The sequence below is a fragment of the Setaria viridis genome, chromosome 9, assembly GCF_005286985.2.
Source record: "Setaria viridis chromosome 9, Setaria_viridis_v4.0, whole genome shotgun sequence".
Lineage (NCBI taxonomy): Eukaryota > Viridiplantae > Streptophyta > Magnoliopsida > Poales > Poaceae > Setaria > Setaria viridis.
The window spans coordinates 53,917,349-53,942,581 of record NC_048271.2 but is presented as its reverse complement, the minus strand read 5'-3'; the positions used below and the strand labels follow the sequence as shown (position 1 = coordinate 53,942,581).

Sequence of the window (25,233 nt, the reverse complement as noted above, 5' to 3'; positions counted from 1 at the left end):
GCTAATTCCTTTGATATGGCACTTCTATTTTCTCGCAGAGTATCATTCAGTCGTAAATTAAGATGCATTTTTTTTCTAACATAGTGTCATACAGGGACGAGGCCAAGGCCAACTGCCATTCTGCCAAGCATTGTGATGGTGCAGGGAAAGATGGAGGCGGCAAGAAGGTACCTGAACCATACTAGCTGCAAGGCAAGCAATGGCAATCATGCAAGATGCGGCCACCAACTGCAAATGGCAAGCGATTAGCCTCCCTTCCAACTCGGTAACCTCCGCTTCGCTAGCCCACATGCAGGCACACATGGCCTCCACGGTCGCGCTCGCCTGCCTCTCCTCCCCCCTCTTTGTTAATTCTCCCATGGCGAGAGGGCCAGCGTGGGGCTAAGATGGGGGCCATGTGAAGTTGCCCCTCGCTTTGTGTTGCTCCAGCCTCTGAAATTCCCTAGGAGGAGGGTGGATTATTCAGCCATTATTGTGGCATTATTACGCGTCTCTGGATGGGTTTTCCTGGGTGTTTAGATTAACCCACATGGCGCTGGAGAGGACGCACTCTTGATACTCCCTCTCGTGCATCTCTATCATTGAACAAGAGCACGTCCCAACATTGCTCCTCTCTGGAAATTCGAGTTTTGATGGATGTAATGTGGCGTGAAGAAACCAAGTTTGTTATCAGTAAACAAGTTGCAGTTCAATAGCCAACATAAGAGGATCGTGCAGGATTTAGTGGTTGCAGGCTGGCACATTTCCTATGCACTTTCGTGCTGCAATGGCACATGCAGGCATAATGCTTTTTGCTAATTTCTGAATAACTGGCAATGTGAGAAGCCCCTCGCTCGTAGGCTAAAGTTAAACGGCGGGACAGCGTACGTACAAACACTTGCAGCGATGGCTGTGAGCCCTCTTGTTTGGCTATTAGGCACCCCGGTGTATGGATTAAAGTAATCGCGATGCAGCGTAGGAACTAGCGTATCCGGAGGAGAGAATATATGTTCGGTGGTGAAAGCCTGGATGATTTTTTTTGGGGGAACAGTGCCAACTTGGTGTGCACTAGACCGTGAGATGGAATGCTCGGTGGAGACTGGAGAGCGCTGGAGAGACAGAGGCTCGGGCCGGCTCCCAAGCCCCGATGGATGATTGCACATTGCCACCCGTAATTAAACTCGTTTAAGCACATGGTTTGTGTTGACAGAGGGTTCCTTCAGCTCCTCTATGCGGGCCGGTTAGACCGGTATGGGTAGCCGGTCAGACCAAGTTGGTCGACGAGCACGGTGAAGAAAACCAACGAACGCTTGCCCGGGAGGGACTCCGTCAGGGCAGATGCACCTTGGGTTGTTTTAGGGTCGGTAGGCCACCTAGAATGTCCTTAGACGTCATAGAGACGAAAGAAGAACAGCAGATGGGGATTGAAAAAGTTACGGCAAAGAGAAAAGGTAAAAAGGCAAAAATAGTAGATTGATAATGTTTTTGATCGATTGGATACCCTCAATCGGCTGTGACAGTGAGGGGAGCTCTTGCCCCATTAGAAGTCGAAACCCTAATAAATCACGTGTCAAAATACAATTCCTAACTCAGACTATACAGACCAAACCGGTCTGACCGCCCTGGCAAACCGGTTTGACCGTTTTCCTAGGTGCAGATCTTTCCGAGGTCATAACTCTCTCATCCAAACTTCAAATCGGACATTTTACATATGCATTTTGATCTACTCAACGAGAGCTACACAATGATCAAGTCCAATTTATATTTTGGAGACTTTGGTCAGAACGGTCTGATCGGTTTTGTGATCGGTCTGTTCAGATCTGTCAATTTTGGTCGTCAACAATTTGGTGGTGTAATCACCAGCGCGTACGCACACCTGTCCCTCCCTGGGTATTCGGTACCGACACCGGACTGGCAGTTGGAGTCGGAGCACGCAGCAGTGCGCGACCAGTGGAGCAGAGCATGGCAAAAGGGAACACGTCATCGTCCCAATTCCACTGGGGCGCGCCGGCACCTGTGCTTGCACGCGGCGTGGGGCTGCGGGGGCCAAGCGCGCGCCAAGAGTAGGCAAACACGCTGGATCGCGTTCTGCCGCGTGCAAGTCCTTGGCACGATCGCTTCGCGGTTCACCTCGGCCCCTGCCCGCACCTGTTTCATGGTCGCCGCTCGGCAACACGCGCCGAACGACTGCACGGCCTCGGCGGGGGCCACCACCAATTTTTTCCGCTGGAACCCAAGCCGATGGACAGACACTCTCTCTGATGACGAGCGGGCCCTTCGGCTTTCTTGGACCACGCACGAAAGAAGGTAGAAGGCCACCAAACAACGAATTTATATATATATATATATATATATATATATATTTATAATTTTGCAGAAATAAATAGCGGACGAAAAATTAGCAAATATATACGTGTGCCGCTGGATGAAACGGTAGCTGTTTCAACCGGCGGTAAAAAAAGTTACCGCAGTTTCAGCCGGCGGTACCTGTGCGACGAATAAAAAAATCGAAAACGGGGCACCACGTCAGCAACCCTGCGACACCGTGGCGCCAGGTCAGGAGGCAGCGGGGCAAAACCGCTTACCGCCGTCTAGAACGGTGAGCAGCACGCGGAATCCTGGCGGCATAGGAGCGCACAGACTTACCACTGGATGAAACGGCGGTAGATGGTTACCGCCGGATGAAGCGGTGGTAACAGCCTTCCGCCGATTCAAACACCGGGAGCGGGAAGATCCCACCAGATTAGTCGGCGGTAGGTGACCTTTAAAACACGAAGAAAGGCCGGGGCCGGGCTAGAGGAGCACGTCGGTTCATTCGGGGAGAAGAGAAGAGAAAGCGAGGGAGGATAGGAGAGGAGAGGAGAAGAGAGGGAGGGGAGGAGGGTGGAGATTGAAGCGAAGATCTGCCGGATTGAAGCGAAGATCTGCCGGATCTGCGCTTCACTTCAGATATTATTTGAAATCTCGCAGTTTATCTTAACTTGTAGTTAGTAGATGTAGTAGTCGATATGATTTATAAATGGTGTAGTGTTAATTATTATATTAAATCTAGGTGTACTTACAAGACATAGACAAATATTAGTTTGTCGGTATAGTAAATTTAGCTTAGTTATTTTGGTCAAAGTAAATTTAGTTTATTGATTTATTTAGATAACTTTAAGATTAATATTATTGGCAATGCACGAGTTATAATTTTATATAGTGATTCATAATGTAGGTGTTTTTGGGGTTAGTTCAAATTAATAACATTTAGTAATAATGTTTGTTCATGTCGTGTATAACTTTATATAGTTTTTTGGAATGTAGGTGTGATTAGAGTTTGTTAAATTTATTAATATTTAGTAATGATCTCTCTTGATGTCGTGTATATTGACAAGGTAAAGTAAAATTAATTTGATGATATATTTAGATAACTTTAAGATTAATATTACTGGCAATGCACAAATTATAATTTTATATAGTTATTAAGAATGCAGGTGTTTTTGGGTTAGTTGAAATTAATAACATTTAGTAATAATGTCTATTGATGTCGTGTATAACTTTATATAGTTTTTTGGAATGTAGGTGTGATTATTTTATGCCTAACTTGAACTACGTAATTGTCGTCAATACTACATTATTGTAGCAATTGAGGCGATGGCGTGGACAGGTGCGGAGAACTACATGCACATGAACCCGCATGAGCACGAGTCGATGTACAGGAAGACACGGCCATGTGTGCTAGGTTTTGGCGGGCCGTCAACTACCGTGGTGGTGACGTTGATGTTCTACTTCCACCACGGGCTGCCTACCCCAGTTCGTCTTTGAACTACCTACGCAGCACCCCGGTTCGTCTTCTGCTGCACCCACACGGCCAACGTACCATGAGTCATCTTCTGCAGCATAGGCACATGTAGCCTCCCCCAGGGTGTGTACTCCTCCACGTGCACCATCTTGGGTAGCAGCTCGATCAGGTCCTTCCACTTATGCGTCGGGTCCACAGTCTTTCACCCCCACAAGTATGTATTTCCTTACTTTCTCATTTTCCATTCACCAATTCTAATCTAATTGATTGTACTAACTTATAATTTCATGATACAGTGTCGCAACACTTCAGAGGACTTAGTGCAGAAGGACCGTCTTCCCGTGGCCTCTGTGTGGACAACATAGGTGTGTCATTAATGCATGCATTCTATTCGATTACTAATATGGATAGAAATTGAAAATAACACTTCTTGGCTCGATCACATCGTACACAGGCTACGGAGGGACCAATGACGAGTCCATAGAGGACGATATGTAGAGGACGAGTACAAACTAGGTGGAGTCCTTATTCAGCTACAACGCTGAGGAGATAGGTCCTTTGCAGTTGGGTAAAGCGCTAGTGCCTTCGACACAAGGCTCCACCTAGGAGTTCACGACACCAGTTGCGGACGCACCAGGACGTCCGGCTCGCGAGGTTGCCCCTCCAGAGTCCTTTATGTATGACCAGCTGCAGACCAGAGTAGCGCAGCGGGCCGCGAGACGTGGTGCTGGTGCTGTGCGTCACAAGCGAGGATGCATTTAGTCCATAGGGCCTTCTTTATCTTTTTGTAGGCTGGTGCAGGCTATGATGTGTACGATGCTGTAGACTATAATGTATGCTCCTTTGCAGACTATATTATGTAGGTCAGTGCGGACTATTATGTACACGCATGTTCTTTTCCTTTACCATGATGGGACCACGTAACTAGCGTTCTATATAACAGACGTCCAGGCAACGTTCAAACGCACTACTACCACTGTCGAACCCGAATGCAACGCTTATAGTGAGGTTGCTTGTCCCTCTAAGAAATGTCATTGTGGAAGGATGAATAAAATGGGATTTCACCATAGAATGAGCGCCCCAAATGCCACTACGGCTTCCGTGCGTGGTTGCAAGTATGGGAGGATCGATTGCCTCGGGAAAAGAAGGGGTATAGGTACTCCAAGTGTCCCGATATTGACGATGATTTCAAGGTCCGCCCGTTCATAAAAATTTTAAATATGTTTTCTATGTATCATTATCTAGAACTAATCACGAATCAACATGCAGGCTTGCACATTTACGGAATGGATTGACACTAGGCCTTTAGGGGAGGTGGGCATAATCCCAGTGGACCAAAGGCCAATACTATGCTAGGCATACAGAGGCTCGAGAGGCGGCACATCTTGCTAGACTTAAGCAAGAGCGATGTATCCACCAACAACAGATCCATTTGAAGGGTAAGGAGGATGAACTGCAGACGCGACGCGAGCAGTTAGGTGTTCGAGAGGCAACACTAAAATGACAGGAGGAAGAATTCAAAACTTGTCAGGTGCAACTCCTCCAGGAAAAAGAGCGATAATAAAAACATGAAGAAGGAGGATGGAGAATGTTCCTCCAAAAAAGTGAGGATGGGGAAACTTTGCTGGTTTATCCAGTAGAACATTAGTTGTGATCCACCAATTTACATTACCTAAGTCATTTTATCCTAGGCAAGGTGCTCTTTAGGTTTGTCATGTTGGGTGCCTCACATGCCATTGTACTGTTATTTGTACTGTGATAACATTTCGTCTCGATGCTTTAAGTACTTAGATTCCACCCTATTGCCAATATACCGCTCTGCTGCCAGTACAGTACCAAATAGTGCTAATCCACTGTTGAAGTGAACCGTCACTGAAAAACCTACACAATAGACTACAAGGACCCTAAACGTGAGCCTTCTCAGGTAGATGGGAGTCCACACTGAGCCCTACGTCTCTGCACCTGCAAAGACTATATCTAAACTTTTTTAGGATGATTGAACACGACAGGGCACTGGACAAATGGGGCACGGTGCATCTTCATATCAACACTCTTTATATGGACCTCTCTCTCCCGTATCCTTCCACACCACTGAGTAGGAGGAAGAATAATGGCATCCGCAAGAGGGAGAGGTTGTGGGAGAAGGGGATGCTCTTATTCCCACCGTCACTTGGTCAGGTTCTTTTGACCCAACGGAGTATGAGAAACCCCTCGTCGACTTCCCTCTATAGATAGGGCTAACTACACCCCTCCAAACTGCCTTAGGCCTTATGATGACCACCATGATGCGTGGCTAATGTGTCACCATGGCGTGGCTTGCATCGTGCAGCTATTTGATGGCTACGGTGATGGAAGCCGACATTTCTTTCGATGCCCATATGGCTTGGTGAGTCATGCTATTACTTCCTTACTCTTGCTAACTTTTTCGCGCTACAAACTAACATCATGTTCAGTCTTATCTCGATCAAGGAAACTGCCGCTATGCAAAGTGGGTCGATCCTCCACTTCCTGAGCCAATGCAAGAGTGCATCCACTACCTCAAGTGCAAGATCTTTGACCTCAAGCGTAGGGTGGAGGATCTTTAAGCCAAAGTTGATGCAAATCCTTGGGCGGTTAACATCGCAGGTGACCCAATTTGTATCGATCCATGGTGCAAGTGCCTCTACCACCACAACAAGGATCATCCACCATCACCGTCTTCCTCTGGGAGTGCTGGATGCTATGAGGCTGGGCTCTCCAAGCTCTCGCAAAGATAGTTCTACTAGAAAGTAGAGATGGCTCTATCCTCGACTATTTCAATTACCTAAGGCGTGTTAAGTATAGCAACGACACATGTTTAGGATAGCCATCCGTGCCGCACATGCCACTGCAATCCATTGTTTAGTCTAGAGTCATTGGTGTTCGTATGTTGTGCAAGAATTTTATTTTCATGTGTTGTAATTTTGTTAGAAGTAGCTATCGTTCCATGGTCGGGAAGTAATTCAATTTCCAATATTTTCTCGAAGCTCTCTCTCTCTCAAATTTGGAATTTCATATTCAAACCAATAATGATATATTCAAATATTTAGTAATTCCAATCTAACTTTATATATTTTTATAACTAAGAAAAATGTTACGAAATAAAAAATTACACGAAGTTGAAATGGCTATAGGCGTCTCCATCTCCAACAATGAGGCTAGCTGTCGATATTGGCTGCGTGGTCGGCGAAGAAGGGGGGTGGGCACTTACCGCCGTTTCAAACGGTTATAGCTGTTTCAACAAGCGGTAACCTCTAAGCCCCCTGCCACGTCACATGATACGTAAGCTACTATCAGTTCAAACGGCGGTAACAATTTTAATTATTTTTTGAGTTAGTTACCGACGTTTGAAATTTCATCCAGCTGTATAAGTCTATATCTGCGATTTTTTTATCCGACATTTATTTTTGCAAAATCGTAAAAAAAATAAATATAAAAATAAAAAAATTCCCAAACAACATAGCCGTTTACGCCGCCGAGAGAGAGAACGCGACGAGCAGATGATTTCCGTCCAACGAAGCGGACCAAGGCCTAGTATGATCAGTGACAGCCCAACCAATGCAGCAGCATGTTTGGAGCCCATGAGGCCATGTTTGTTTACGCGCGGCAAATGAAAGAAACTTCCATGTGTTTACAGCCCATGACCGATGTTTACGCGGCTTTCCGCAGCCACGTTCCCCCATTGGGGCAGAGCAGCCATATCGTCAGCCACAGGTTTTTCATTCTCACCAGTCACCGGACGGACGGAGCAACGGGACAGTTTTGCTAGTGTGCCAGCGGAAGGCATATAGACCACGCTCTCTTTTCGAGTGCAGAGTTGTATAGATGTGCATAGTATGTCAATATAAGATTGGCTTAAATACTTATGTTGAAGCTTAATTGAGTGGAAACTTTTAAATGAAGTGGTTTCATCATGTGGAAACTTCTAAATACAATATTTTAAGTTGTTTTGTCATATGGTACAAAGATAGATGCTGATTTAGTGGCATAAATCATCAATAATAATAAAGTAACTTACGGTTACTCTACAAACGGTTTAAACACGTTTTCCATTATTTTTTAGATGATACATTTTTCTTCCTACTAGCACGCATGTTTCCTCCACATAAAAAACCGTGTAGTCACACGTTTATCTCGCTTATGTGAACCACTTACGTAACCTAAACAGAAGTTTGTTTTTGTTACTTTTAAGGAACTGAGAGTAGTACATTAATTGACACGCAATTCTCCTAATGATTGAGTAACTACACCAATTTATGCTGGTTAGTGATCAGTTAACAATAACAAAAGATGAATGATGATTAGTAAAACCCTGTTTTGCTACGGCAATTTTTGTCTCTCAGTTTGCACTAAAAAATTCCGGATCATCAACTTCTATTAGCTTCTTAGCACACTTACCCTCTTATGAATGTATAAGAAGTTGCCATTTCCACACCACTAAACTGTTTAAGGATTCGCAGCAAATTCTATTTTGTTTTCACACAAAAGAGAGCGCGAGAATAAGCGGTGCAAGAATTTCGCAACCCAGTTGCATTTGGCAATTTTTTGAAATGACTTGCGACATGGGAAACAGCTTCCCATCCGTGAAAATCTCATCTTTTTTTTTTCCGAAGCCGTGAACATCTCATCTTAAAAACTGGGATACGGATACAGTTGTATTATGATTGTATCGGTGTGAAAAAAGCTTGGACCTCATCTCACGAAATGCATGCGCCGCCGCGGCTTGAATGGGAGACAGCAGGCTCATCTCCCTTCCGTTTCTGGTTCTTCTCCGCGGCGTGTGCTTAACCCTGAAGCAAACCCTAATGGAGGAGGACCCTTGTTAACCCGGACGTTTTAAGCAGCCGAACAAATCCAAATCGCCCCTAGCCACAGTGCCAGCACGGAGACTTAAGAGCCACCCCACCCCCACGTGAACGCCATGGGGTTATTACCCTCGTTAAAACCTATGGATTTCTAGCATCATCTCAAGAACCCGGACAAAAATCTCGCTTGCTTCAACTTGTGAAACCGCTGAGGTCGGAACAAAAACCTCCCAAAAAAGGGTTCGAAAGGCAGATGATAAAAGGCCCCCGGATCATCTCGATTAGAAGTGTTCAAGTAATCGAATAAAAAATTCCATTTCTTTATCCCTGTGCCGTGACGGCGGCGGCGACCATGGCGGGGGGCGGAGCGGCAGACGAGAACCCGGCGGCGGCGGCGGTGCCTGACGAGCTCGGCGGCGGCGCGGACGCCAGCTTGAATGCCTTCTTTGACCACGCGGTAGCTGTCTCGTTTCTCCTATGGCTGCCGCGGAGGTTGCGTTTGCGATATGGGCGCTGAATTTTTTTTCCCTTTCTTGGGGGTGGTTCTTGCAGGGGTTGGAGTTGGCGGCGGTCGGAGGGGGCCAGGGGCCCGAGGAAGAGGAGGAGTTGGAGTGGCTCTCGAATATGGACGCGTTCCCTTCGGTGGAGACCATGGCGGCGGAGGTGGTGGCGGAGGCGGCGCCGTCGCGTCCGTCGGCCGGGCTGGGCCGCCTGGAGGCGCTGCCCCATGTGGTGGGTCCGAGGACCAAGGGGCTGCGGCGGCGGCGGCGGGTGACGGCGCCGTGGAGCCTCCCGCCGGTGCTGCCCCCGGCGCCCCCGCCCGCCGGCGGTGCGGCGCCGCGGCGCCGGTGCACGCACTGCGGGTCGGAGGAGACGCCGCAGTGGCGGCAGGGCCCCGCCGGGCCCAGCACGCTGTGCAACGCGTGCGGCGTGCGGTTCAAGTCCGGGCGGCTCTTCCCGGAGTACCGCCCCATCAACAGCCCCACCTTCTCCCCGCTGCTGCACTCCAACTCCCACCGCCGCGTCCTGGAGATGCGCCGCCACGTGGAGGAGGAGGCCGCCGCCGGGGGCATCCGCGCCGGCGCCAGGGCCCGCCGCGCCGAGCGCGCCGCGGCGCGCGCCGCCGCCTCCTCCGACCAGAGCAAGTGACGGCAGCAACCGCCTCCGACCGAGCGAGAAACGGTCCCTGCTTCGTCGCCGATGGAGGATGGAGATGATTGGAGATCGATCATGATTACCCTCGCTGCATCCTTATCCGCGTAGTTTCGTTTTGCAATTCCGCTAGTTTTGTTAGGACAGTAGGATTAGAGGTTCAAAGCATCTGCAGCGGTGAGAAGAGAGCGCCATCGTGATCAAATTTCCTGCAGCCCAGCAGCTGCTGTAAGTGACTCATGGTGATAAGCTTAAGCTGTGTCTGTCAGACTCAAATGGGGATAAGGGCTTTATCAGGTCGCCTGTTCCTGCTAGCCTAGGGGAGTCGTCAATCAGAGAGCATGGGGCTCGGCATCATACGGAGAGTGACATGTCCGCCACTCGCCGGGCTAGATGCCGCTGGATCATACGATTTTGACGGGGTTTCCTTCCATTTCGCCGTGATTGAGGCCGGCAGATCACACTCATCCATGTCACCATTCTTCTTTCCCGGAAGTGGCAACCTGCTCTCGTGGCCTGCCGAAGCCAGGAAGGCTGTCTAGTCCAAACTAGGCAAAACCTTGTTGCTGCATCCTCACACGGCGTTGCATCGCGAGCAACACCAGTCAGTGTCAAGGATACTACGCCTAGCGAACGGAGGATTCTGGCTGTAGGGGGCAGGCTCGCCGTCGTTGCAGCGCACGGCCGGACGGCACTGACATTACTTTTGCGAGCAGTGCTCGGATCAAAGGGGGGTCTTTATGGCGGCAGAAGAGGTACGGCCGAGGGGCATGTGGATGCGGGGGTGGGCTCGCCACCGTTTGGATTGAGGATTGTGCACTGCCACTGCCAGGACATCACCGGGTCGACTTCCATTGTCCGGTGGAAGAACTTTGGACTAGGTTTCCATGCCTCCTAAATAATAATGTCGGGGTACACATATATTTTGCTTTGCTTGGCATAACGAAATTGTCCAGTGGATATTTTTCTTTTCAGATTACATAGAATGCAACACTAGTATTAGCCTTTTCCAACAACTAATGCCTTCGTACCATACAGAGACAATGATGGAACATATAAATCCAGTTAAAGCTTTCAATAAAAAAAACTGTAAATATGTATAAAAACAACGCCGACCTAGTATCATACAATCTTCTTGATGGTTGGAACTGACAAAGTCGTACCATTTGATTTTTAGCTTAGGATGCAAAATTAAGCAAGTGAATATTTCATGCACAATGGATGCAAAATTTAACCAAAGCAAAGTTTGTTTATCAAGCAAATGCAGTAAATCAACCTGTTCCTAGGCACGCACTATCATCTGATTAGGAATGGAAATTAAACCGAGCAAATATTTTGAACCATGAGAAACAAAATATAGACACAGATAATATTTCATGCAAGAGAAAAGGGTTTTGAACCCAAGGGAAGAAAAAGGAGCTTTGTTTAGATTTCGGGTTTTGCACGTAAAGGACTGATGCCAAACTCACCGAAAGATCATATGCACCAAACGAAGGACAGAGCCCGAGTCTCATCAGTTTCACGCCAGTGCACCAGCCGCTCACCAAACTCGTCAGACTTTCCTCTCTTCCCCGTCCGCGCGAGATCCCTCGCTCCCTCCCTCCCCCGCCGCGCGGAGCAGAGAGCACCAGCCCAGGAATTTATCCTCCCCCCCCAAATGCAACCCGCCGCGCCGGCCGCGCCCTCCGCCCTGCCGCTCAGCGTCTTCCCCAAGGACTCCCGCCCGCTCCCCTGCCTCCTCCTCGCTTCCCTCCTCCTGCTTCTGCTCCTGCACCTCTCCTCCTCCTCCTCCTCCCCCGCCCCCTCGCCGCCGCCGCCGCCGCCGCCCCGCCTCGCGCCGCTCCCGACCACCGCCGCGGCCGTCTCCTCCGCCGGCCCGGCCCCGCCGACGCTCGCGTTCCTCCTCACGGGATCCGCGGGCGACGCCGACCGCCTCCAGCGGCTGCTCCTCGCCACGTACCACCCGCGCAACACCTACCTCCTCCTGCTCGACCGCGCCGCCTCGCCCGCCGATCGAGAGTGGCTCGCGCGGAAGGCGCGGGCAGCACCCGGCCACGACAACGTACATGTCGTCGGGGACCCCGGGTTCGCCAACCCGCGCGGCGCGTCCGCGCTCGCCGCCACGCTGCACGGCGCCGCGCTGCTGCTGAGGATCGGCCAGGGATGGGACTGGTTCGTGCACCTCGACGCCGCGGACTACCCGCTCGTCACACCCGATGGTGATTCCTCTCTGCAGCTATTCGAATACCTTTTGGTGCATGTGATGTGATAGACGCTAGCATGGTTTAGGTATTCTTAATAGATCTAGGTATTTCGGTAATTAGAAGAGTATTCGTCTATGTCTACTTTGTTTTTGATTGACCTAAATGTTTGAATGAAATGTAGCTTGGGTAGGGTGTTTGTGTTTATCATTGATAGATCTGTCTGGAACTCTGGGTTTACTATTATAGACAGGTGAATCAGTTTATTGCTACACAACAGTCCCCTTTCGGATTATCGTCCTAAATGCATTAGAATGGAAATAGAAAAAATTAAAATAATGGGGCTAGGCTGCCTTTAATGAATATATAATGCCTTTTTCGGTTGTGGTCTCCAAAGGAACAAGTTCGCGAACTGTATAATTACTGTTGTGCTTTCAAATTTTCGTATTATCTTATGCCAGTAGCCAGTTTACCTAGAAAAAAATGCCACTCCATCTCTTTCAAAAAACAAGTTTGGAAATGGACTCGATATACCATCTAAATTCCAGAGAGTATTGGGTAGTGAGGAGTTAGTCTTGTAACTGAATCAACACTTCCAACGAGTGTCACATTAGAGTCTGGAAATAAGTTCTGTAACATAGCTAGATTTACACCTGGCCACTATTTTCTGCTCTCCAACCCCTGCAAGTAAAGTAGTCTAAAGCAGTTTGCAAAATTTTTGTTGTGTGGAATATTGTAAATATTATGTGCGAATGGTAAACGGATTTGTCCCATTTAGAATATTTTGTTCTCAGTCAACCAATGCTTTCCTTTTGCATCGGTCTGGAGAGAATTGGTTTTTGTTGAGCATGGAGAGAATTAGCTTTGGTAGGGTGTTTAGCATTGATAGATCTGTCTGGAACTCTGGATTCACCATTATAAACAGGTGAATCAGTTTATTGCTACACAACAGTCCCCTTTCGGATTATCATCCTAAATGCATCAGAATGGAAATAGATAAAAAAAATTAAAACAATGGGGCTGGGCTGCCTTTAAGGAATACAATGCCTTTTTTGGTTGTGGTCTCCAAAGGAACAAGTTTGCGAACTATATAATTACTGTTGTGTTTTCGTATTATCTTATGCCTGTTAACCTAGAAAAAAAATGTCACTTCATCTCTTTCAAAAAATTGGCATACGCAAGTTAGTCTTGTAACTAATCAATACTTCCAACGAGTGTCACGTTAGAGTCTGGAAATAAGTTTATATTTTCTGTAACATAGTTAGGTTTACACCCGGCCGCTATTTTCTGCTTTCCAACCCTGCAAATAAAGTAATCTAAAGCACTTTGCAATTTTTTTTGTTGTGTGGAATAGTGCAAATATTATGTGAGAACGGTAAACGAATTTGTCCCATTTAGAATATTTTGTTCTCAGTCAACCAGTGTTTTGCTTTTGCATGGTGTGGAGAGAATTGGTTTTTGTTGAGCATGGGTAGCAGATTAAGTTTTCTAACCTTATGTTGTATTGCCTAGTTGAGTACTATGAACATCACATTGAATTTATGTATTGAGGTCAAACCTGCTGGAACTTGCTACTTTAATCTAATGGTTTTGTAATAGCTCATAGTTAGAAAATGGTCAGGATAGTAGCAGCTGCTTCATTCTGTGCTTCCACATAAACTGTGGACAGCTAGTGGAGAGGTATTAATTTATGAATGTAACTTGATTTTCAAATTGTTTGCAGATCTTCTGCATGTTTTATCATACCTACCAAAGGATCTCAACTTCATTCAACATACCAGCTACATTGGTTGGAAGGAGTAAGGGCATTTCATCATTTTTTTAATTTCTAGTTTCTCTCTTTCGAATTTAGGGTGGGAAGTTATTGACATTGTCTGTCTCTGCATCCAGGTCAAGACAAATAAGGCCAATTATTGTTGATCCTGGTCTATATCTCTCATCCAGGAATGACATTTTTTATGCCACCCAAAAGCGTGATCTACCAAATGCTTATAAACTATTTACAGGTGAGGGAGTATTGGCTTGTATAATGTTAGAACAATAAAAATGAAATGCCTTTTGATGCTAATGTTCAAGTGATGGACAGTTGATCCTGAATATTGGTGAAAATCTCTAACTATATAATGTGTGATGGGTTTATTGGTCCGATGCATGTTATAGGATTATTAAAGTGGAGCATATGCTTTCGTGAACATGGAAAAAATAGACTAGCTCGTTGTCACCTAGAATGCTTGCCATCATCTTTTTAAAACTTTGCTGCAAATATACATAAGAGATATTTAGGTTTATCATCTGGAAATGACATCAATAAATTGTTCACCGAGTAATGGTCTTAAGTTTGTATTGTCCATAACTATAAGTAAATGAAGATGTGGACATTACCGCTCTTACACCTACCAGCCAGCAAGCCTTTTGGTGGTGGGCATGGTTGTGTATTACCAGTTTACTTTCTTACATTCGTATTCTATTGATTACAGCTAAGATAGCCAAGGTTCTGCTTGAACATCCTTGTTAGCTACCAAGATCCTTTATCTTCTTAATATTTTTATTGAATTAAACTGTGACCACTTATTCACTTAAGTTATGATTTGAAGGGTGAACATCCAAATTTAAGTTTTTTCTTCTGGTGTTATTTTTTTTAGTTTCAAATATAAGCAACTTTTCTCTTCTCTACAAGACCTTAACAGAATGCTTCTGTGATCTGCCTATAGATATTGAGTGTCATGCTTTTAAGATTGAATTTCTTGGCTTGTGCCACATAAGTATATATTTTGGTTGTATGGTTTTAAAAAATGCACCACCCTATCCCAAGTACACCAAGAATGGTGTGGCAATCCCACCTGCAGCGCTACTGTGTCCTAGTCACTAAAATTTTGGTGACTAGTATGCGGATGTCAAGATGATGAGGCAGGTTGGATCGTCATACCTGGCTTGGGGTACTTGGGTTACGACCGCGTTATAGAGCTGTATCACCATAAGACCTTGGGCTGTGTACTATAAGTCAGGAAATCCACCAATTTCTGCAAGACTTGAACTACAACCATAGAACCTGGAATTCTTCTGAAATATTCTCTATGTTTGGTGCCATCATTAACTATATATTCCATTGACACAAAATGTTCCATACTTTTCTTATTTTCAGTATATTGCTTGTGTATCTGAGTTTTTTCTGGTGTTGTTATTTTTTTAAGTCTGAATCTAAGCAACTTTTCTCTTCTTTACAAGAACTTACCAGAATGCTACTTTCTATAGATACTGAGTATTCAGCTTTTAAGATTATATTTCTTGGCTCGTGGCAAGTAAACTTGGAGTTTATGGTTTTATGGTTTGAAAAATGCCCCACTGTATCCTAAGAATGCCAAGACTGGTGTGGTAGTCCCACCTGCTGCGATGCTCTGTCCTAGTCGCTAAATTTTGGTGACTAGCCAATGTGGACGACAAAATGATGATGTGAGTCGGAATGTCATACTGGCTTGGTGTACTTGGGTTATGGCCGGGTTTTAGAACTGTATGACCATGACCTTGGGCTAAGTAATATAAGTCAGGAAACCCACCACTTTCCGCAAGACTTCAACTAGAACCATAAAATCTGGAGTTCTTCTGAACTATATGCTATGTTCAATGCTATCATCAACTACAATTTATGTGTTCCCTTGACACAAAATGCCCATTACTTTTCTTGTAATCCATATATGCTTGTGTATTTGAGTTTTTTCTTGTCTTGTTATTTTTTAGTTTCAAATCTAAGCAATTTTTCTATTCTCTACAAGACCTTAACAAAATGCTACTGTTTATGGACATTGTATATCATGCTTTTAAGATTAAATGTCTTGCCTTTGTGCCGTGCAACCCTGGAATTCATGGTTGTATGATTTGAAAAACGCCCTGCCCTATCCTAAGCACACTAAGACTGGTGTGGCAATCCCACCTGCAGTGCCACTCTGCCCTAGTTGCTAAAATTTCGTTGACTAGTCACTGTGGACGACAAAATGATTACACGGTTTGGAATGTCATACGTGCCTTGGTGTACTTGGGTTACGGCCAGTTTTTGGAACTGTATGACCCTAAGGCCTTGGGATAAGTGGCAGAAGTAAGTGAAACCCACCAATTTCTGCAAGACTTCAACTACTGCCATTAATTATACGCTATGTTTGATGGCATTGTTAACTAACATATATTTATTCCCTTGACACGAAATGTTCTGTACTTTTCTAATTTTCCATATATTGCTTGTGTATTTGAGTTTGTTCTGGTGGTGTTTTTCTTTGTTCAAATCTAAGCAACTTCTCTTCTCTACAAAACCTTACCAGAATGCTACTGTCTATAGATATTGGGTATCGTCTTTTAAGATAAGTTTTTTTGGCTTCTGACACATAACACTGGAATTTAGTCTTATGGTTTGAAAAGTGCCCCACTGTATCCTAAGTATGCCAAGACTGGTGTGGCAGTCCCACGCCTGGGTGCAAAATTTTTAGTGTAAGGATTCCAAAACATAAATCAGCAAAGAAATCTTCTACTTATTCATTAAATGACATTGACCACTATATAGCTGCTATGCATAATTGTTTATTGCTTCTTGACCTGCTTCTCATCAGTTATGTTGGTAGTTTAAGCTGTTTTTATATATGTCTACTTCTTCCTTGCAGGCTCTTCGTCTGTTATCCTTTCTCGGAAATTCATTGAATATTGTATCGTTGGCATGGATAATCTGCCAAGAACTCTGCTGATGTACTACACTAACATGCCCTTGCCACACAGGAAGTATTTCCAGACAGTTCTTTGCAACTCCCCTGAATTCAACAGGACTGTAGTTAACCATGACCTGCACTATTCAACGTGGGATGCACCTTCCAAGAATGAGCCACGCCTACTGACTATGGCTGATGTAGAAAATATGACCGAAAGTGGTGCAGCCTTTGGGACTAGATTTCCCAAGGATGATCCTGTTCTCGATCACATTGATGCGGAAATTTTACACCGCCTGCCTGGAGAGCTCGTTACAGGAGGATGGTGTATAGGTGTTGGGCATGACAGTCCATGCGATGTTTCAGGTAACCTGGATGTTCTTAGACCAGGGCCTGCAGCCACAAAAGTTGCTAAGTTCCTTGCTGAAAGGCTGTCATACCGGAGCTTTTATTCCCAACAATGTATATGGGATTGATGATTGTAATTTACAACAATCTTCAGGTACGTGTTTGCCTTGCAATATGGTGCATCATGTTCCGCGCAATTCTTTCTCTAACCCTGTGCAGTTGCGCTGAATCCACGCTAGTTGGCGTTTTGTGTTAACATAGGCGTTAATTACTTGCCCACTCAGATAAGTCAGCCATATAAGCTGAAATGTTGCACGATTAAGCAACAACACAACAATCTGTGGTATGCTGGAGAGTGGAGACGAAACCACTTGGGAGCCTAAAAAAGGTTGAGGTAATATATGTAGCTAAAATCTTCAGGTTAATGTCATTCGATCATTCAACCTAGAGTTTGCCCGGGAATGTCACTATATATCAGAAGACAACCAGATCGGAACAGGGACGGTAGGACCAACTGAACCTGAAAAGATCTACACAGGCTAGCTAGGTCAAGACTGACAGTGCCATCTGCGCGTAATTTACGGCATCGACGAAGTCGCTCGTAGGCATAACTTATCATGGCTTGGCGTGTCTTGTTTTTACCACCTGACCGAACAATCGGATTTTCTGCGTTAGCAATAGATAGTGCATATATAATCCAAAATTTCAGAGAGTTCTTCGTACGTGCAAACTGCACGAGTGCATCTCAGACCATTGGCAGTTTGGCATTTTGCCACGCTGCACCGCACAAACGCCAAGCGTAACAGCATAGGGAGCACGCAAGCGCCAAACGGCACAGGCGACGTCATGGGTGCGTGTCTATATACACGTAGTCAGCCTGTAAGGATGTAACAGACTCAACAAAGCATACCAAGCCTGTTCCACACTAGGACAAGCTGCTCACCCTCGCCCTGTCCGCCCGCCATGGGTCACGAGCAAGAGCGCGGCGGCCGCGGCGCCGGCCACCTCCTCCTCTTCCCGTTCCTGGCGCAAGGCCACCTCATCCCGTTCCTCAACCTGGCCAAGCGCCTCGAGAGCCTCGGGCAGCGTGGCGGCAGCGGCCAGCGCCGTCTCGAGGTCACAATCGTCAGCACGCCCCGCAACGTGGCCAACCTCCAGCGTGCGGTACCGGCCGGATCGTCCATCGGCTTCGCCGAGCTGCCGTTCTCGCCGTCGGACCATGGCCTTCCTCCCGACGCCGAGAGCGCCGACGCCGTCCCACTGCGTGCCTTCCCCGCCTTCTACCGCGCCACGGAGCTGCTCCGGCCGTCGTTCGAGGAGCTCGTGGCGGAGGTCGCGGGGAGACAAGGGCGCGAGAACGTGTGTGTCCTCGCGGACATCTTCCTGGGCTGGACGGCCGAGAGCGCCCGCGCGCTTGGCGTCCGGCACCGCGTGTTCCTCACCTCCGGCGCCTACGCCTCCGCCGTCACCTTCTCCATCTGGCTCCGCCCGCCGACGTTCCCGCGCCCCGTCGGCCCCAGCGACGAGCAGGCGCTGCACGACTTCCCCGACGTGCGCGTCCGGTACACGGAGTTCCTGAACGTGATCGTCACGGAGGACCACGCGACGAACCCCATGTTGGCGTACCTGTGCCGGATGATCAGCCTCCACTTCCGCCACTCGGGCGGTCTCGTCATCAACACCTCGGAAGAGATCGAGCCGAAAGGTCTCCACCTCATCCGGAAGCTCTCCGGGCTGCCGACGTTCGCCGTCGGTCCCCTCATCGGCGGCCGAACACGAGCACCTTCGGATGACGCACGGGACGAAGACGCCCGCATCATCAAGTTCCTGGACTCCAAGCCGCCGGCGTCCGTGCTGTACGTGTCGTTCGGGTCGCAGAACACGATCCCGGCGTCGCAGATGATGGAGCTGGCGCGGGGGCTGGAGGCCAGCGGGCGGCCGTTCATCTGGGCGGTGCGGCCGCCGGCGGAGTTCGACGGGGCGGAGGCGTTCCGCGCTGAGTGGCTCCCCGATGGGTTCGAGGACCGCGCCGCGGCGGCGGGGCGGGGCGTGGTGGTGCGGCGGTGGGCGCCGCAGGTGGCGATCCTGGCGCACGCGTCGACGGGCGCGTTCCTGAGCCACTGCGGGTGGAACTCGGTGCTGGAGAGCCTGTGGCACGGCGTGCCGGTGGTGGGGTGGCCGCTCATCGCCGACCAGGTGTTCGACGTCCGCTTGCTGGAGGAGCTCGGCGTCGGCGTCGAGGTGGCGTCCGGGAGGGTGTTCGGCGGGCTGGGCAAGGGGTGGGAGCACGTGAGGGACGTCGTGGAGGCGGTGCTCGGGGACGGCGAGAAGGCCAGGGACATGCGGCGGAAGGCCGCGGAGCTCAAGCAGTTGGCGCGCGCGGCGGTAGGTGTCGGCGGAGCGGACGACGAGGTGAAGGGCTCGTCCGTGCTCGCCATGGAGCGCCTCCTCGATAGCGCCTTCGGTTGACCATGGCAAATTCTCCCGTTCGGGGCACAATAATCGATCAAACCAGACTGCCGATCCTCGTCTGTGGAGCAAGACGAACAAGTGCACAACTTGTTCTCTCTCGAAAAATCAGGCGTTTGCTGACTGCTAGCTCTTCTCTATTTATATATGCCTGGCAAAACCCTCGTCTGCTGTTTTCCTTTTTTTTTTAAAAAAAAAAGGAAGTTGCTGCTAGCTGCTGATATCATCCAGGCTGAGGTCAGGCAGCTCGTCAGAACAGTAACACCTCGTTCTGGTGCACCGACCATATGCGTCTTACCTAGGCTTGCGGTTTTCCGTTCTGCATTCATATTTCATAAACATTTTGAAAAAGAATAAGCAACTACATGATTTATATCCATATATCAATTTGAGTTTCTTTCGACGATTTCCGTTGAGCAGTACTCTAACAACGATAATATCGCGGTTTCCCATTTTACATTATGTCTAGATGAAATGCTGCTGTTCGAAACGTTTTTTGGGTTTATATTGTGGATTAATTATTTTTTCTCAAAAGCATATATAAACCTTTTGAACTTCTGGACGGAAGTAGAATCAAACAAGCGCGCGCGCACACACAGAATGTACCCATAATATATTTATTTCACTTTCACACAACAAGGAATCCAGTGATACAGAATTAGGCCCAAGGAATGCTATCCCCAATCCAACATAGAACAGCTAGAACAAGGCTCAACATATATGCAGATGACGTTGCCCTTTTTCTGAAACCAAACAATGAAGAGATTGCAGTTGTCAGGGAGGTTCTAAATGACTTTGGCTTGGCTTCAGGACTGATCACAAATCTCAGCAAAAGTGCCATCTACCCAATCCAGTGTGATGGGATCAACCTTGAGCACATCTTGCATAATTTCCACTGTCCAGTGAAGTCTTTTTCTTGCACATATCTTGGGTTACCTCTTCACACGAGAGCACTAAGGCGGGTTGATATACAACCACTAATTGACAGAGTTGCTGCTAGATTACCCTCCTGGAAGGGAAGATTACTTAACAGGGCTGGACGCCTGACATTGTTGAACACAGTTCTGTCAGCCATACCAACATATTTCCTCACAGTTTTCAACCCAAAATCCTGAACAATTAAGAAAATTGACAAGATAAGAAAAGCTTTCCTATGGAAAGGGGCTGAAACAGTAAATGGGGGGCACTGTCTAGTTGCATGGCCTAATGTGCCAAAGTCAAAGAAGATGGGTGGCCTGGGGGCCTTAAACTTGGAGAACTTCAGCAGAGCATTAAGGCTGCGGTGGGTGTGGTTTGAATGGAAGGAGCCAGATAGAACTGTGCTCACAGGAGGGGAAGCACCGGTGACAGACATTGACTTGCAATTGTTCAGAGCTAGTACCTCAGTTACGGTGGGGAATGGACAAAAGGCACAATTTTGGAACTCTTCCTGGCTTAATGGCAAAGCCCCTAGGGATATAGCACCAAATCTGTACCAGTTGGCATGGCGTAAAAACATATCAGTGCAGGAGGAGCTTCAGGATCAGAGCTGGACTAGAGGCCTATGGAGAATGCAATTTGTAAATGAAATGGCTGAATTTATCGAGCTCTGGGATCTTGTCCAGGACGTGGTCCTTACTGATATGCCTGACGAAATTGTATGGAGATGGTCGATTGACGGCCAATACACTGCAAAGAGTGCATACCTCGCCCAATTTGCAGGATCTTACTGCCAATTCAAGCCGCAAGCGATCTGGAAGGCACTGACAAAGGGTAAACACAGGTTCTTCGCTTGGTTGCTCATGCAGAACAGATTGTTGACGTCTGACAGACTTCAAGCTAGGAATTGGCCATGTAATCCTATATGTCCACTATGCCAGACTGATGTTGAATCAGCAGTACACATGTGTATCAGGTGCACATTTTCACTACAAGTATGGAGCAAAGTCGCTAACTGGGCTAATGAACTTGTCCAGGTTCCACAAAGTGATATGGAATTGCAGGACTGGTGGTGTATGTCCATTGCTGCTGTTGCCAAGGAAAAGAAACGCCGAACTGCTGCGGTGATCATCTACACCACATGGAATCTTTGGAAAGAGCGTAATAGAAGAATATTCGAGGGAAAATAATGCTCTACGTTGCAAGTATTCTACCTCATCAAAGATGAGATTGGTCTGCGCCAAGCGGCGTGTGGAGCTCCTATGATCGAATAATGCAGATGTTGTATCAACTCATGTTAAGAGTGATGAGCTGTAATTTGTCAATCATATAAATAACAAGACATGTAATCTGTACTGAAACTTCTATTCTTCTTATAAGATGCGGCAGAGCTCATGCCATTTACGTTTAAAAAAAAGTGATACAGAATTAACAGAAACAATACGCATGAGACACAGAGAGATACTACATATGCAAATACCGTGGAATCAAAGTGGATAAATCACAAATTCACAATGCACCCCGAAGTATATGACTGGAGCAGGGGAGACACCGGCCGTGGCTGCTCGCTTTTTCAGCGTAGAAGATGAGGATTTGTGACGTGTCAGCCTCGCCTCATCAGCTCCCTGGCGGTCTCGACGAGCGAGCAGACACCGACGGCGCGGCGGTTGAGCCCGACACTGCCGGAGAAGACGTTGAAGCACTCGAGCCCGGAGGTGGTCTCCGCGACGCGCCTTAGCTCGCCCTCCAGCCCGAGCTCCACGAAGAGCGCCACGAACCGCGCGTCCTCCTCCGACCGCATCAGCGCGATGGCGAGCTCGAGCGTGTACAACCGGATGCGCGGCACCACCAAGGACGGGCGGCCGTACTCCCGCAGGACCAGCACCAGCGTCCGCGCCAGCGCCGCCTCCGTGACGCCCGCCGCGGCGAGGGTCCCCCGGAGCTCCCCGGGCTCCATGAACCGGAGCATCTGCGCCGCCAGGCTGAGGGAGATGTTGAGGAGCTTGGTCTTCTCCACCATGATATTTCGCAGCACCTGCTCGAGTCATCGGGAAAGAGATTCAGGGAATGGTTGGCCAATGACCTCCAGCTGCGACGATACACATGCACAGATCAGTGGACAGAAACTACTTACCTTGGTGGCGCCGGCGGTGACTCCTCTCAGTGCGAGCTGCCACTCTTCGCCGGCGTAGGTGCACAGGTTGCGCAGGATCCTTGCGGCGCCGATGATGACGACGGGATCACCCAGCGCCTCGATGAGCCGCGCCACCCCGCCGCCGCACGCCGTGATGATCGCGCCGCAGTTCGCCCGGCTGTCGAGCGCCAGCATCGCCAGAGCCTCGCCGGCCTCCACCCGGACCGCGTCCTTCCGCCGGTCGGGCGCTGCGGCATCCTTTCCCGGCAAGAACATCGCGAGGAGCACGCTGACCACACCCCCCGTCCCGCCGATCATCTCCCTCGCCTCCTCATCCATGGCGAGGCTCGTCAGAATCTCGATCGCCAGCAGGTGCAGCTCTGACATGTCCTTCTCGTCGTGCTGCTGCAGCACCTCCCTGATGTTACTCACCGTGAACACGATGTCAGAGAGCTCCCCACGAAGTAGCTTTCCGGTGGTCCCCGTCGTGGTCGCCAGCCTCTTCACAACTCGGAGCGACTGCTTCACTGCCTTGAGTCGCGTGTCTGTCGGCGGCGCCGCCGCCGCCGGCCCGCTGGCTATGCTCGAGTACGAGATGATCTTGTCGAGAAGGCCCCTGGTCTTGCCGATCTTGTCGCAGTTGTCGTGGTCGTGCGCGAGCTTGTTGAGGATGGACAGCCCGAGGAGGTTGAGCTCGTCGAGGTCGGCGTACAGCAAGGATGCCACGGACTCGATCCCTCCGGGGATGCGGGTGACGCGGAGCGCGTTGAGCTTCCTCCCCGTGAGCATGAACACGACGACCGCGGCGGAGCGGCGCACGTCCTTCTCCGACGCGTTCTTCCAGCTGAGCATCTCGATGAGGCGCTCGACGGTGGGCGCGGACGTGCCGATCCTGCGGAGCGTGGCGTCGGCGAAGCGGTCAGACTCGACGAGCGCCACGAGGATGTTGGCGCCGAGGCGCTGCTCGTCGTGCGAGCCCGCGGTGAGCAGGTCGTCGGCGTAGGACACGAGGTCCATGTGCAGGCCGTCGAAGATGCTGCCGTTGAGGCAGCGCGAGTAGGAGTCGTAGAAGAAGCGGCGGACGGCGACGGTGCCGCAGGCGGTAGCGAGGTGGCACTCGACGGCGACGCGCTCGAGGAGGCGGTGGTAGCCGAGCCTCCACTGCCACAGCGCCTTCTCGAGGAGGAAGAGCAGGGCCTCGGCGAGCGCGAGGCCGTAAAAGATGTCGAGCGCGGAGCGGCGGTTGGTGCGGGCCTCCGGGCTGCCGCCGTAGTGCTGGTGTGCGAGGCGGACGAGGGAGAGCGCGACGCAGGCGGAGGCGGAGAGCAGCTGCAGCCAGTGGAAGACGCGGCCGGCGGCCCAGGAGACGGGGGGCGCGCGGCCCGTGGCCTCGTGCTGCCACTCCAGCTCGTGGCTGCGGCCCAGGATGCGGGCGCCCTCCACCAGCAGCAGCGCGGTGACGCACCAGAAGTCGGTCTGGCCCAGGGTGATGGCGAAGCCGCCGAGGAGGACGACGGTGGCCCAGATGAAGCCAAGCGTGCCCAGCCGGCTGGCCGCCTTCTCGAGCAACGCGAGCTGGAGCGCCAGCACGGTGAGCCTGCGCTCCGGCGGCGCCGCGTCGTCGTCGTCGGTGCTCGCGCGGATGTGCGGGGTCATCACCGCCTTCTGCGGTTCGAACAGCGTCGGCAGCTGGTCGGGGATCTGCACGCGCACGCTCCGGGTGGCCAGGCTCACGCGACGATCCATTGCGGATTACCGCTCTGTTCTTGTCAAGAACTGTTCTTATCTTGACAGAGCTTTGCTAGTGACACACTGACACGAGTCTGCTGGGCTTGCTTATCACAGTAGCATGTGCCGACTATTTATATGCACGCACGCGCAGGTGCAGATATTTAGAAGCGCATTTCTGTGCACGTTGACACGGCCGATTTCTTGCGTGCATTGGAGGAGAGGTTTCAGGCCTTGAGGGGAAGGAATTTTTCTCATCTTTTTTCTTGTTACAAGAAGAGGTTGCTGCCTGGGGCAACATGGCCGAACGCATGCCCAGCGCGTTGGATCCCTGGTTGCCATCTCCTAGTCTGTTCGTCCTTGCTTGCGTGACCTGGCATGGTCTCCCGCTCCTAAAACAGCAAAGGTTTGGAACCAGATAAGAATGTGAAGCTCGAGTTTGGATGAGAATCAGATGACATCACTTTGATTTCCATTGATCACCAGGCTGTAGTCCAATGATGATGATCCGTGTGCGTTGTCACGATCAGTCATGCCGCAGTTGTGATTGCCCAAAGGTTGGGTGAGAGGTTAACAGACCGTTGCACGACCGCTGCAGATATTACTAGATTTCATGCTACTTGTGCCCTTGCTTGCTGTCCTAGCCATCGGCTCTCGTTTTAGTCCTTTCGAAAAGGAAGTATTCTGAACCGAAACAGCGGGCCGTTTGGGCCGTTCGGCGGAGCCGAGGCTGTTATATCTTCTTCAGTTCTCATGCTACGCCGGCCAAGCAGCTGGCCGGATTTATAACAACACAACTGTTTAGTTTTTGCCATGAATATGAACTTATCCTCGTTTCAAAAAATGAATATGAACTTATAGACGGAGGTTGCACTAGGGTGTCTACGTGTTTTTTCTACTTTAGGGCACCTGTTGGCAATGGATTTTGCAGTGTGAGTTACATGATCGAGTTCATGAAGTCATCTCAGATTCTTATTTGGTTTGAAAAATGAAATGACTTTGGTCTATCCCC

General features: G+C 49.2%; 4 protein-coding genes across 4 annotated transcripts; 3 read left to right on the top strand and 1 right to left on the bottom strand.

The window, feature by feature from the left end:
- Positions 1-8,472: 8,472 nt before the first annotated feature.
- On the top strand, positions 8,473-10,070 carry LOC117836789 (GATA transcription factor 7). The gene is made up of 2 exons (XM_034716288.2): positions 8,473-9,043; positions 9,139-10,070. The coding sequence occupies exons 1-2, from the start codon at positions 8,939-8,941 to the stop codon at positions 9,733-9,735; spliced, it is 702 nt and encodes a 233-aa protein (XP_034572179.1). The 5' UTR covers positions 8,473-8,938; the 3' UTR covers positions 9,736-10,070.
- Positions 10,071-11,249: 1,179 nt separating this feature from the next.
- LOC117840150 (beta-glucuronosyltransferase GlcAT14A) lies at positions 11,250-17,169 on the top strand. The gene is made up of 4 exons (XM_034720610.2): positions 11,250-11,957; positions 13,663-13,738; positions 13,830-13,945; positions 16,586-17,169. Exons 1-4 carry the CDS (start codon positions 11,396-11,398, stop codon positions 17,098-17,100), a joined length of 1,269 nt encoding a protein of 422 aa, XP_034576501.1. The 5' UTR covers positions 11,250-11,395; the 3' UTR covers positions 17,101-17,169.
- A 125-nt stretch (positions 17,170-17,294) lies between these two features.
- On the top strand, positions 17,295-19,441 carry LOC117835815 (UDP-glycosyltransferase 92A1). The gene has a single exon (XM_034715133.2). It carries the CDS (start codon positions 17,936-17,938, stop codon positions 19,439-19,441), a length of 1,506 nt encoding a protein of 501 aa, XP_034571024.1. The 5' UTR covers positions 17,295-17,935.
- A 2,300-nt stretch (positions 19,442-21,741) lies between these two features.
- Positions 21,742-25,207, bottom strand: LOC117835814 (uncharacterized). The gene is made up of 2 exons (XM_034715132.2): positions 22,494-25,207; positions 21,742-22,394 (listed from the first exon to the last, which is right to left on the bottom strand). Exons 1-2 carry the CDS (start codon positions 24,237-24,239, stop codon positions 21,963-21,965), a joined length of 2,178 nt encoding a protein of 725 aa, XP_034571023.1. The 5' UTR covers positions 24,240-25,207; the 3' UTR covers positions 21,742-21,962.
- Positions 25,208-25,233: the final 26 nt, after the last annotated feature.

Bases quoted from the DNA above. Each gene is read 5' to 3' on its own strand.
- LOC117836789 (XM_034716288.2), top strand. From the start codon at position 8,939: ATGGCGGGGGGCGGAGCGGCAGACGAGAACCCGGCGGCGGCGGCGGTG. The intron at 9,044-9,138 runs GTAGCTGTCTCG...TGGTTCTTGCAG, and splicing joins ATGCCTTCTTTGACCACGCG to GGGTTGGAGTTGGCGGCGGT.
- LOC117840150 (XM_034720610.2), top strand. From the start codon at position 11,396: ATGCAACCCGCCGCGCCGGCCGCGCCCTCCGCCCTGCCGCTCAGCGTC. The intron at 11,958-13,662 runs GTGATTCCTCTC...AATTGTTTGCAG, and splicing joins CCCGCTCGTCACACCCGATG to ATCTTCTGCATGTTTTATCA. The intron at 13,946-16,585 runs GTGAGGGAGTAT...TCTTCCTTGCAG, and splicing joins TGCTTATAAACTATTTACAG to GCTCTTCGTCTGTTATCCTT.
- LOC117835815 (XM_034715133.2), top strand. From the start codon at position 17,936: ATGGGTCACGAGCAAGAGCGCGGCGGCCGCGGCGCCGGCCACCTCCTC.
- LOC117835814 (XM_034715132.2), bottom strand. From the start codon at position 24,239: ATGGATCGTCGCGTGAGCCTGGCCACCCGGAGCGTGCGCGTGCAGATC. The intron at 22,395-22,493 runs GTAAGTAGTTTC...TGACTCGAGCAG, and splicing joins TCACCGCCGGCGCCACCAAG to GTGCTGCGAAATATCATGGT.